This window comes from Prionailurus bengalensis, chromosome A1 (genome assembly GCF_016509475.1).
Source record: "Prionailurus bengalensis isolate Pbe53 chromosome A1, Fcat_Pben_1.1_paternal_pri, whole genome shotgun sequence".
NCBI classification, from domain to species: domain Eukaryota; kingdom Metazoa; phylum Chordata; class Mammalia; order Carnivora; family Felidae; genus Prionailurus; species Prionailurus bengalensis.
In genome coordinates this window covers 25,044,244-25,058,039 of record NC_057343.1, presented here as the reverse complement: position 1 = coordinate 25,058,039, position 13,796 = coordinate 25,044,244, and the positions used below count along the sequence as shown (strand labels likewise).

Genomic DNA, 13,796 nt, shown 5'->3' with positions numbered 1-13,796 from the left:
GCCCTGTACTGAAGGATTACAAGGTTCTGACAATGGCTCTCAAGGAGAATTCTGCAAGGGCGTTTTTGGTTGTCACAATTTCTGAGAGGCACTATGGCATATTAGAGGAGGAACCGGGGAATGTTACAATATATTTTTTATGAAAAGGAGGCAGGATTCTGGTGAGACTGCAAAACATGCAGCCTTTTTCAACTCAAGTCCTCTCCTTGAGCAAACAGAAAAATTTTCAACTTCAACGCCTGAGGATGGAAGCAAGTCGTACCATTGTAGACACTTAAAAGAGAAGCTGACCCATTATAAGGCTAACTAGGACTCAATTCTCTTAGGGACATTTCCAGCTGAGAAAAGCTGCAAGGAGAAATGGGCACCTAGGCAACCGCATGAGGAGAAAACTAAGTAGTACATGAAGTACATGAAATGGGAGTGCAGAGAATGATTGTAGCAACTCTGTCAGGAGTGACTCTGAGCCAGGCCTTTAACTAGGGAAGACTTTAAAAGCTTCCTATTCCTTGTATCTGTTTCCATTTTGATCGCTGCAGTTGAGTTCATCCCTCTGTTTTTCATGAATTTAATTTCTTCTGCAAATGCGAATCTTTTTCTTTAGCAATGTTGTTTTAAGTGTCCCCAGGTAAAAAGCTAATGAAAGTTTCTCTAACCTTTTAAACCAACTCTCTTAGGCTTTTTAAAGTTTCGACATTTTCAATTTCTCATGATCAGATCTCTTCCAAATCTAATTTCTATTTTATGTTTTATTTTATTCTTCTTAAGTAAATGCTTACACTCACCTGTATTTATTTCCCTTTCTTCTGGCTTGGTACATTCTCATAGACACTATTTCTTCCTAGAAATATCCTCACCACTCTGTGTCTGGAAAATTTTTTTCTCTGATGTTCAGTTTAGATAATAAAACATACTAGAAATTTCCTTAGAGAAACTTTTCACAAATGGAAACGTTTCACAGAAAGAGACTATTTAAAACTCTTTATGCATCAAATTTTGAATAACAAATTGCTATTCGACACAAATGTTCATCAATACTCTTGAAGTAAAATGAAAACCATTACAAAATAGAATTCTTCTTTCTCCATGCGTAAAAGACTAGGAAACCAAACTCCTAAAAGCAGATAATGAGACCTTACTCTCACCTTAAAGCAATCAAATGAAAAATATACCATCCATACTTTCCAAGCAAACAGTACCTTCTCATTTTTAACAAGCTGCTTCCGGATTGCTGAATCCCGTCTGAAGCATAATGCTTTACAACAGGGCCCAAGATTACTAAGAAGACTTGCTCGCTCTTCTTTTCGTAGTAGTGCAGCCATGTTGAGAGCCCCCAGTTCATGTTCAAAAAGACTGTCTGCATCTTTCAATAAAAACAAACAGGCATTAAGTTTTCCTAAAATAGGAAAGTGCTGCTGGCTGCTTACATATTCCATTAAGTTTATCATAATGCTGGTGAAAATTATTTTATATTAAAGGCATATATACCTTATTAGGTCACAAAACACGTCTCAATGCATTTAAGAGAACTGAAATCCTATCCTGCATCTTTTCAGAACATGAAAGTATAAAACTAGAAATTAATTACAAGAATAAAAAGCAAGAAAAAACCCACAAACACAAAGGCTAAACAACATGCTACTAAAAACAACCAATGGGTTAACAAAGAAATCAAAGAGGAAAAAAAAATACATGGAGACAAATGAAAATAAAAACACAACAGTCCAGCATCTTGGGGACACAGCAAAAGCAGTTCTCAGAAATGTTAAGAAACAAAAATCTCAATCCAACCTTGCACCTAAAGGAATTAAAAAAAGAACAAAGCCCAAGGTGAGTAGAAGGAAAGAAATCATAAATACCACGGCAATGACAGAGACTAAAAAAATCAATAGAAAAGATGAATGAAACCAAAGGCTGGTTCTCCATAAGAGAGAAACAAAACTGAGAGTCATCAAGAAAAAAAAAACAAGACAGATATAACAGAAATGAGAAGTAACAAGAAACATTACAGAAATACAAAGGATAACAGAGTACTATGAAAAATTATATGCCAACAATTTGGACAACCTAGAACAAATAGGATCTGAACAGACCAATTGCTAGTAACAAAACTGAAGTCATAATCAAAAACTCCCAACCAAAAGTCTAGAACCAGGTGAATTCTATCAAACGCTTGTTAATAAGTTAATACCATGTCACCTCAAACTATTGCCCCCAAAATGGGAAGGAAAGCTTCCAAACACATTCTATGAGGCTAGCATTACCCTGATATCAAAACCAGACAAAGACACCACAAAACAACAAAACCATAGGCTAATATTTCTGATGAACACAGATGTAAAAGTCCTCAACAAAATATTAGGAAACCACATTCAACAACACATTAAAAGGACCGTTCACCACAATTGAGGGGGATTAATTCCAGAGATCCAAGATGGTTCAATATGCAAATCAATCAACAGGATATACCACATTAACCAAACTAAGGATAAAAATCGTATTACCTCATGGGTGAGGAAAAAGCATTTGACAAAACTGAACAGCTGCTCACGATAAAAACTCAACAAAGTGGGTTTAGAGGGAATGTACCATAACATTAAAAAGGCCAGATATGAGCAACCCACAGCTAACCTCATACTCAATGATGAAAAACTGAGAGCTTTCCCTCTAGGATCAGGAACAAGACAAGGATGCCCACTCTTGCCACTTTTATTCAGCACGGTACTGGAAGTTCTAGCCACAGACCGGAAAAAGAAATAAAAGGCATCCAAATTGGTAGAAAGTAGGAAAACTGTCACTGTTTGCAGATGGCATGATACAGTACACAGAAAATCCTAAAGACTCCACCAAAAATCTCCTAGCGGTAATGTTACAAGAAACAAAGTTGAAGTAACAGAGAAATTAAGAAAACAACGCTGCTTAAAATTGTACCCAAAATAATAAAATACCTAGGAATAAACTGAACCACAGAGGTGAAAGACCTTTACTCTGAAAACTATAAAACACTGATGAAAGAAACTGAAGATACAAACAAATGCAAACACACACCACGCTCATGGATTGGAAGAATATTGTTAAAATGTCCACACTACCGAAAGCACTCTACAGACACAATGCAACTGTTATCAAAATACCAATAATGTCCACAAAACTAGAATAAACAATCTTACAATTTGTATGAACCACACAAGACCCCAAATAGACAAAGCAATCTTGGCGGAAAAAGAATCCGCAGATATCAAGCTAGAATGTGCAATCTGAAAAAACAAAGCAGAAACTGACAAATGAATACAGAGAACAAACTGATGGTTTCCAGATGGGAGAAGGGTGGGGGATGAGCTAAAAGGTATGCCAGTAATGGAATAAATAAACCACAGGAATAAAAGGTACAATGCAGGGAATGCAGTGAATGGTATTGTAACAGTGCATGGTGACAGATGGCAGCTATACTTAGGGTGAACAGAGCATAACCTCAGAGTTGGTGAATCACTGCTGTACAACTGACACCGATGGTAACACCGTGTGCCAACCATACTGCAATGAAAACATTCAAGAGGCAACATATTCTCTGTGAAAGATCTTGAACATATGGTTATGTTGCTAATCTCAAACAAAAATAAATATTCAGATAGCCACTTGAAGGTGTAAGACAAGTAGCCTAGGGAGAAAGAATTTAGACACTGATTACTGTCTATTACTGGGAAGAAAGGTTGGAAGTTAGAAGTAGTGAAATCGAATTCAGTATATTGTTTACCATCAACTATCGCATAAAGTCCTGGAATAGATGTCAGGACTTTATTATAGCAGCATTCAACTGCAGTAATACGACTACCTTTTGTGATCGCTTAAAAAAAAAATCAGGTGAGTGACGATTAGGTATTAAGACAACCAGCAAATTTTATCGTAGATGTGCTCACTGTGAAAACAATGTATACATAAAAATCACTTAGTCTTAAGTTACAACATGCAAAGACAGGGAGGAAACACTTAAATCTCTCCTTAGTTCTTCTATTTTTATAAAGTTTGATGGAAAATAAAGAGGTTGGGTTACATAAGAAGTCAAAATAACAGAACAGGGCCAGTCAGTAATCCAAAAATATAACACAGTAAAACTTCACAGCTAGCATTCTACAAGCTGGCCAGAAGTACCAACAGCTACCAGATACTGCTTCTATGACAACATAATCAAACAGGTTATTGTTAGAGTCCACAAAGGAAAATGGTAAATATCACCCAGTAAAAACACAACAGACACATCTGACTGTTTCACTTCCATTTCCTGAACTGCAAAGCACAGTGAGATTAGAGAATTAACAAGAAACTAGTCTCATGTAATATATCTAGTCAACAGGTCATATACCTGTCAAAAGGTACAGAATGTAAGACAAGTGTAAATAAATATAAAGAAAAAGCTCAAAACCAGTTTGCAAACTTCAGTGTCTATCGGAATCATCTGAGGAGCTTTCTAAAATACAGTGCCAGGGTTCTACCACTGCATCTACAGAATCTCCACCGTTGGATCAGGATACCTAAATGGGAAAAAGGCAGTCCCTCAGGTGATTCAGATAGAACTATGCTTCAGGCAAGCAGTGACATAGACACATACACGTAGTATTAAAAAAACCTAAAAACCCCCAAAATATTAACTACCATTCCACTGTAGATACAAATACAGAAGAAATGTGCACTGAGCCCACCTTCTTCTTGGAACAATGGTCATGATGACAAATTTCTTTTTATTGGAATGCTTATCGTTCTCTTCTTTAACAAAAGAATACAAAACACACACTTGCGCACCTCCCTAGAAAGTATAACACGCCCAAACTTCCAGTCTCTTGGTGGTTTTGAAATGATTACCACAAAATTATTCAAGAGACTTTTTTTTTTTTTTTCAACGTTTTTATTTATTTTTGGGACAGAGAGAGACAGAGCATGAACAGGGGAGGGGCAGAGAGAGAGGGAGACACAGAATCGGAAACAGGCTCCAGGCTCCGAGCATCAGCCCAGAGCCTGACGCGGGGCTCGAACTCACGGACCGCGAGATCGTGACCTGGCTGAAGTCGGACGCTTAACCGACTGCGCCACCCAGGCGCCCCAAGACTTTTTTTTTTTTTTTTTTTTTTTTAGGTAATTTCTGTGCCCAACACGGGGCTCGAACTCACCACCTTGACATCAAGAGTTGCAGTCTCTACCGACTGAGCCAGATAGGTGCTGCCTTACTTGTTTTTAATCTATCACACTCCACACAGAAAACTTAGGCAAAGGCAATTTAAGTTTCGGGATACTTATAAAGTTTACAGTGTTTTTAAAATTACAAATGGGATAGGGATATACTTTCTTCAGTACTGGGACACTGAAATAGACCGAATAGGATAGAAAAAATCAGTACCAATTATTTTACAAATACTTCTTGAAACTGTGTGTCAGATACTGTTGTAGATAATAGCATAATCAGTAAGAACAGGTCATTATACAATGGATGCAGCAGTATACAAAGTCCCATTCCTTAGGAAACGTATATTCAGCATCCTGAATCAGTTCTCTTGTTCTCTAATTAGGAGAGGTCTGATTGGTGAGCAACAATTAACCCCCCTTTACGATGTATGTCATCAGGTTATGGCCAAACTATATTTCCTAGGTCGCAAAGTCATAGGAGCAAACTGCTTTAGAGGTGGGTGAGACCTTAGGGCTTTCATTCCATTATTTAATACCCACAGGAGTTACCTGCTTAAGGTCAAAGAGCCAACCAAACATGGCAGAAAGCGGGGGCAGGAACCTAGGAGTTCAGTCATTTGTCAAGTTAACGCATATTCACAATCATAATAATTTATATGTTTCATGCATATGTTTCATTCTATATTTATTGGGACGTGTTAAAATCAAGACTTTTGCTGCTTATGCTAACAGTTGAAAGACAAAACATGAAAGTAATAAAACAATTTTTTTCAGGGAGCCTGGGTGGCTCAGTCAGTTAAAATGCCTGCCTCTTGGGGCGCCTGGGTGGCGCAGTCGGTTAAGCGTCCAACTTCAGCCAGGTCACGATCTCGCGGTCCGTGAGTTCGAGCCCCGCGTCAGGCTCTGGGCTGATGGCTCGGAGCCTGGAGCCTGTTTCTGATTCTGTGTCTCCCTCTCTCTCTGCCCCTCCCCCGTTCATGCTCTGTCTCTCTCTGTCCCAAAAATAAATAAATGTTGAAAAAAAATTAAAAAAAAAAAAAATGCCTGCCTCTTGATTTCAGCTCAGGTCATGATCTCACAGCTCCTGAGTTGGAGCCCCATGTTGGGCTCCGCTGTGACAGTGCAGAGCCTGCTTGGGAATCTCTCTCCCCCTCTGTCTCTGCCCCTCTCCCGCTTGCTCGCGTGCTCTCGCTCTCAAACGTTAAAATTTTTTTTTCCATTTTTGTATTAGTAAAAATCTTAATTTTTAAACCTTTACTCTCACAAACATGATATAAAATTAAATGTCGTTGCTTTCACAATTTATCTCTTCCTTCTTTTTGCCACCCAGTCATTCCCCTTCCGTTGTAATGAAAAGCTGTTGCAATAAGGTCTCAAATCAATATGGAACTATTTTCAAACTAAATAGTAGTAGTCACTATTTATTAAGTGTCACCACATGTCAGGAATCATTCTTAGTATTTTACTTAAACCTCATTTGCTGCTCCTAACAATCTTATGAAGTTGATGGGGTAACTATTCCCAGCTTACAAATGGTGACACTAACACACAGAGTAGCTGGTAAGTGTGTGCCTATTTAGGAATCCAGATTATCTGGCACAGACACCAAGCTTCTACCCCCTTTGTTAAAGGCTCAACCTAGGCATTTGCATATGGGTAGAACTCCCCATTTCCCAGGGGAAAGGGTTGCCTTGACACCCAATTTGTTTAGATACGAACGAAGCCCACTTTTCCAGGCTCTGCTCTGGTTAGTTCTGGGAACACGACTAAGAACTTTACTGTGCTATTTCTGTACCTTTTTTGCTTTAATTTGCAGAGTCAAAATTCCTTTTTAAATTTCTCAAAAAGATTTAATACTGAATATCAAGTGATTCCTCAAAAAAAAAAAAAAGTTCCTACACTTGGAGTGCTATGTGAAAACAAAGAACCCTTTTCAAAGGCATCTCAATGAAGTCGCAGCAGACATTACACAAAGTAGAAGGGGATTACCTTTGGGTTTTTCTAAAAGTCTCTGACATGTTTCTTTGACTTTGGTGAAGAGTTCAGAACCTGCCAACTTTTTAGAAATCCCCACTCTTAGCATAACAGCTCCAGGTGTGAATTTCAAGAGGGCAGCCCCAGGCTCTCGTGGTTCTTTTGGATGCTTTGGCATAAGACCAGACCAATCCACATCTATCACATCTAATGGATCTGTAAAAAGTTAAGAATGGGATTTTGTTTTTACATCAAGAAATAGCATTCTTGTTATCTTTTGATAAACAGAAACTGCAAAACATAGAAAGCATTAAGTAACAAGTGTTTTAAATGAAAAATAACAGTCTTAAAATGAGAGCTTTACTATAAGACTAATATTTAGAATCTAAGGACCTTTCCAGTAAAAAAAAAAAAAAAAAAAAAAAACCTCACCAAAAGATAACAGGCAAGCAAACAAAACCCAAGCGCATTCCTCCAAATTTAATACTGCAAACAAATAATCCATCTACTGACAAGGGACAATTGAAAAAATGAACAGTAATGTTCTATTTAATAACATATAATAAAAAAGATATACGTACCTTCTACGTTAGTAGAAAATTGTGAAATACAAAACAAATTAAGTCAAAATAAAATTTTAACGTTTTACATTCCCCAACAAAACAAAGACCCTCACTATAATTAAAAAAAAAAAAATTATAACGGGGCGCCTAGGTAGTACAGTTGGTTAAGCATCTGACTCTTGATTTCAGCTCAGGTCCTGATCCCACCAGGGTGAGATCCAGCCCCGCGCTGGGCTCTGGGCTTGGAGCCTACTGATTCTCTTCCCCCCCATCTGTCTGCCTCTTCCCCCACGCGTGTGGGCTCTCTCTCCCTCAAACAAATTACAACAAGCAGACTAACTGGGACGTTGCTTCAGGCTGTGGTCACCAGAATAAGCTCTGGCGGAGTGTACGGTTCTATACTATACAAGGGAAGATAATTACTGAGTTGAGAAAATTGACAGAGATATATAGATCTTGCATAAATGTAATTTCAACAATTATAAATTTTGAATGACCGTTTCAGCAGTTGGCTTGTGGCACCACAACCGTGAAGCTCCGTACCATACATTTACCATCCGGAACATTGCTGGGCAATCAGTATTCGGTTAGATTCCAAGTTATATAACATGAATTTCAACTTCTGGAACGGAAATCTTAGAATCTGACTATTTTAAAAGAGACCCTCTCCAATTCGTAGGCAATGTCGACTTAAAAGTGTGCTGACCATACAGACTGTGATTTTCATTGCATTGGCCTTTCAGTCTCAAATAAAACAAAGAAAGAAAAATTCTGCCTTTCATGACTTAGCAATGCCTTAATACCAAAAATCAGGTCATTTTTACGTTCAACCACCTTTGTAAATGATTACCTGGCATCTTCTCCTCATCCTGTTGGTCTTCCCTCTTTTCAGCATCACCTGCTAGAATTTCATCTAGTTCATCATCACTGATTGGCTCATATCCTTCTCCAGCACCAGATCCTAATGAATGTGCATCATCTAACTTGGATTCGTCATCTCCTGTTTCGGAAAGATTTATCTCATGTCAAAGAGCACACGGGAGGGACATTTAAGTGAAACCAAAGAGGAAGAGGCTGTGCACACTAAAATATTTGAAGAGCGTTTTTTTCCTTAGAAAACTACATTTCTTAATATTGCAAAAGGAAAATTAAATTTTAAGTGCAAGAACACAGTAAAAACAGCAATACTGAAACAAGTTATACGATTACAATTAAAATGTGACAAAAGGTACCACTAACTTATTAATTTTGCTTCTGTATGTTAATGTTTTTATAATAAAACTTGAAGTAAATCCAGACAAATTTACTAACTTCAAAAGGATGTAGTAATTTCTTTACTTAAATAAACTCATTAATTTAAAAGACTTGTAAACTTATTAATAATTACATTTATTTGAAAAATTGCCGCTGATTCTCCCTCTACCTCCCAATTCATCTCCCTATCCCAACTCAAGTTTAAAGAGAATGCTGTAAGAAATTTAAAAATATTTTGCTGGTACCACTAGCATATATTTATCTTACCAATCTTTCTCAATTACTTAGGTTAGGCTTTGTCACCCAGTGAGTTAGCTGTGAACTGAAAAGTACCCTGAAACTACAGAGTATGTTTAATATTTCTAATCAGTTATCCACACACTTTACTGAGTTTACAACACTAGGTTAGCAAAATGCAACAGTATGCTTTACAGGTATAAATTTGCAGCAAATAAAATATAATAAACTATGAGATGTTTCTGGTCATTCTATAATTTTCTATTATGTTCTAGAATAATCTCCCAATTCACTTCTAAGGTAATCAACTTTAATGACTTCATTTGACAAATATACATCTAAGCATAAAAGCATATAATAGGATTTGTATTTTTTCAAGTTTATCCCACTCATTTTCCTACTTTAGGTGAATAAAATTTTTCATCTCACAGTAGGTAATTCACCTATAAATTTCAATGCTATGTTATGTGTGATCACAACCAGTGAATGCTGTATTTTAGGGATGAGGGGCACTGACTCCAATCACAAGAGAGTTATTATGATTTGTTCAATTATATTCAATTACACTCCAAGGTTATACCTCCATTAGTACTATGGCTCAGGATTTGAGGCTATTTATACTCAAAATTGAGATGAAAACATAATGTGAGGAAACACTGAGATAGAAATGTTTTTGTCACGTAGAAAAAAATATAACAGATGCTGTATTGGAACACATCTGATCAGATAACCAAGAGATAGTAAAGATGTTTATAGTTTCAAAAGAATGTGCATTTACTCTAGGCCCAATGTTATAATACAACAAATAAAAAGAATAGTGAAATAACTGCTGCTTATATACAAGTATCCTAGAAGTTTCTTGAGGGCTTGATATCAGCGCAATGGTGTTAAGCACTGGTACCAGAACTGGACAATCCCAAGGAGGCAGAATTTCCAGGACAATTTTCGGGGAAGCCATTACTCTTGTTAAGCTAGCCTATATAATTCACCAAAGAATAAGACGTGGGTGTATATATATGCACAGGCAGAACATACTTTCATTCATCAACCATTTACTGCATCCTTGCTATAGTCCTGATGATAAAGAAATGAAAAGCTATGGTCCCGAACAAAGGAGTATAGTGGGGACAAAACCAAGGAAAAATAATTGTAATACAGCGTGGGGATGCTATAAAAGATATATAGACAAGGTGCTATGGCAACCTGAATAAGTACCGTTAGCAGAGAAGGCTTCACGGAGGAAATGATGCACAGACTGGGAAATGAAGTCTGAATAAGGGAAGATAAGAGGGCAAACATCTACCAAGCAAAGGGAAGAGGCAGCACAAAGAAGGCTGGAGGGCAGTGCACTGAGAGAATTCAGAGGCATGAGTGGTCTGTACTAGACTGGGGGTAAAGAAGAGAGTGGAGGCAGTGAACAATGATGTTCCCCACAGCTGAGGCTGGCTCTTAGTGGGCCAAAGGAGAAATGCATTTTCAGGGAGTGTTGACTGTTTCGTGTATTTGTTCTCAACTGCCCTGGAAAACAGAATCACTAAGAGTTATTTGAATCTGTCTCTGAACCAAGAAATAACTTCCATTTTTATGATTTTTTTTAAATATCTAAGAAAAGAAGGTGATAACTATTTTTTACTGCATCTACCTTTTATTTCATTCAGGTGAATCTGAACCAAGTATACCATGATAGTACAAATCAGGGGACCACATTTTTGAAATATCACAGGGCTTTTCCTTATGCATATCAGAACACCTTCACAAGAAAATATTTTATTTCCTATGAAACCTGAAAAGGAATGGAGCAGATAACAGACAACAAGGCACTCACCTTCCACACTCTCAGTTCTCTCCGCTTTGTTTAGATCTTCAAATCCCTGCACAGATCCTAGATCTTTATCCATTTTTTCTTTATCCAAAGCAAGACAGTCTCGGGAAGTGCCTTCTAGGTCTCTTTCATGTTCACTCTCCAGTTTTGCTTCACTGCGTTTTACAGACTCTATTTGAGAAGAACTCTCAAAAGTTCTGTCTCTGTCTCTGTCCCTGTCCCTTTCCATAGAATCAGGAATTAGTCTCTCTCTTTCCCTGTCCAAATCTCTCCGTTTGTCTCGTTCTCTCTCTCGTTCCCGCAATCTATCTCGGTCCCTGTTCCGTGGCCAATCTTTATCAGCATCTCGGTCCCATTCTCTCTGTCTTGTGTCTCTCCTCTCTCTGTCCCGGTCTCTATCATGCTCATATCGATCACGTTCTTGAAGCCTATCTCTGCTATCAAACGACCCGGATCTTGAATGGACCTGTCGATCTGATTCAGGAGAACTTCTTCTTGAACTATGGCTCCTTGAATCCTGGCGATCTACAATAAATATACAAAGAGTTTACACAAGGTAAGAAATAAAATGCTTCATTGCCGCCATACTTGTATCAAATCACTGTGTTATGCACCTGAAACTAACACTGTATGTCAACTCTACTTCAATTGAAGAAAAAGAGAAGGAAAGAAAAAGGGAGAGGAAGGAAGGAAGGAAGGAAGGAAGGAAGGAAGGGAGAAGGGAAAGAAAGAAAGAAAAGAAAATGCTTCATTTTAGGGTCCTTTAAAACTTACATTTGATGTTTCCATAGTCCCAATTATTCAAGAAACTCATTTTAAGGAAAAATTGTAAAGTGCTAATTAAAATATGTAAAAGGCAAGGGAACATGTAATTTTCCACTATAACCACAAAATATCTTCCAAGAAATACATACATAAAATGGGTAAGCATTAACGGAACTGATCACTTCATCATCTGACCTCTTCCTATCCCCTATCTTATTTTCTGTGGTCAAAAGAAAAAGCACTGGCTGCAGGAGGAAGAGCAGGAAGGTTAAAATTTCAAGCATCAGTAAGGAACTTGAATACTGAGCCCTCTGCCGAGATACACTACTAACATCCTGGTAGCAAACTGATGGACGTCACTCAATGTACCTCTATTATAATAATGTTAGTGTTAATGTCGTAACAGGTAACATTCTGGTGGCATGGTTAAGCTCTGAAGTTTCTTAAAATTTAAGGCAGTATATAATGTAACCAATGTCTCATTTACGTTAAAGTTACAATTTGTATAAAAGAGAAAAGTGTATAAAATACACTAAGACAGGAAGCACTGGCTAGATTAGAATTCAATTTTATTACCTGAAGAAGTACTTCGACTGGGCTCTCCACGCTTTAACTGATCAATCCTAGATTTCCTCTCTCCTGTGATCTCCAGACTTTTTGTTTTCTCTCTATCTCTCGAGCCACTATGCAGTACTCTCTTTCGACCACTTTGGTCATCCCCACTTCGATGGGCAGAATCATTGGACGGGGAGCGGAGACGCCCAGATGTATGGTTCCGATTGCTCCGATTGCTGCCGAGGCTGCTACTCCTCTTTTGATCCAGCGGCTTGCGATGCGGCGCATCTTCTATAGTGACGTGCGGCGCCTCTACCTTCTCGGCGCGGGTCCTATGGCACTTCCTGTGCGAGTCTTCACCGGTGCTGTTGGTGGGAGCGGCAGACGAGGAAAGGCTGGTGGCGGACGCGCTGAAGGCGGCGGAGGCAGAAGAGGAGAGCGTAGCAGACGCGGTGGTAGAAGCGGCGGCCGCGGGAGGCGGAGGGGGAGGAAGAGAGGACGGAGAAGGAGTCCTTCCGGGAGTGGCAGCCGTGGCGGCGCGCTCCGGCTCCGCCACCTCCGCCCGGTCAGGCACGTCCTCGTCAGACCAGTCGCTGAAGGCCGTATCTTCCTTTTTCTGAGACTCCTCCAGACTGCCATCCTTACCATTGGACATGTCAACCAATTCCTCTTTGGCTGTCAGAGGGGGAGTCCGCGGGCCTCTCTTCTTCTTACTCTGCAGGACGGCTTCTTCATCAGAAATATCAGAATCGCCTTTGGATTTCTTACGTTTCTTCTCTATACTTTTCTTCTTCTGGCCTTTTTTTGGTGAAAATACTTGACCGTCTTCAGATGCCGTCTCTGTGTTACCCCTCTCTAACCCAACATCCTCCTCCTTCTTTTTCTTAACAGGTTTCTTCTGAATTTTGGCTTTTTTCTTGTTCTCATCATGAGCTCGATCAGATGCGTCTCGCTCGTCAGACGGGTGGTGTCCCATCATGTCTTGTGGGCGAGTTCTTGAGCTTTCCGGGATTTCTGTCTGTTCTCTCTGTTTATCTACAGAAGAAACTTTCTCTTTAAGCTCCTGCTCTTCATAGCGCCTTGAACTCTCTTTTCTTTCCAGCTTACGATCTTCCTCTTTCCATCTACCCTGCCTGTCTTCTGGAAGGTGTGATGGACTGAGAGAACGAGACTCTTGAGGTCGTACAACCTGGCTCAAGAGTCTATGTTTTTCATCTATACAAAAAGATGAAAGCAATCACACTTTCACCAGGTAAACAACGTTGCATTGACACAGAAATAATAATAGCCCAGCCTCTCACTTTTCATTTTAAAACTTTAAAAATGGCAATAATTTCACTAAAAATATGGACTTACTACCAACAGGAGATGACCGTGCCCCTACGATAAAGTAACTGTATTCCTAACATCTACTTTAGTCACATGAGATATTCAGAGGCAGCAGAGCAAGA

General features: G+C 38.9%; 1 protein-coding gene across 17 annotated transcripts in view; it reads right to left on the bottom strand.

Moving 5' to 3' along the window:
• Positions 1-13,796, bottom strand: part of ZC3H13 (zinc finger CCCH-type containing 13) — a 103,061-nt gene that overhangs the window by 6,152 nt on the left and 83,113 nt on the right. For all 17 annotated transcript variants that reach the window (XM_043578863.1, XM_043578919.1, XM_043578895.1 and 14 more), the window contains 5 exons: positions 12,367-13,560; positions 11,029-11,550; positions 8,563-8,712; positions 7,165-7,365; positions 1,200-1,363 (listed from right to left, as the gene is read on the bottom strand). In XM_043578863.1, the coding sequence (XP_043434798.1) occupies positions 1,200-1,363; positions 7,165-7,365; positions 8,563-8,712; positions 11,029-11,550; positions 12,367-13,560 (2,231 nt within the window). The remainder of the gene's footprint in view (positions 1-1,199; positions 1,364-7,164; positions 7,366-8,562; positions 8,713-11,028; positions 11,551-12,366; positions 13,561-13,796) is intronic.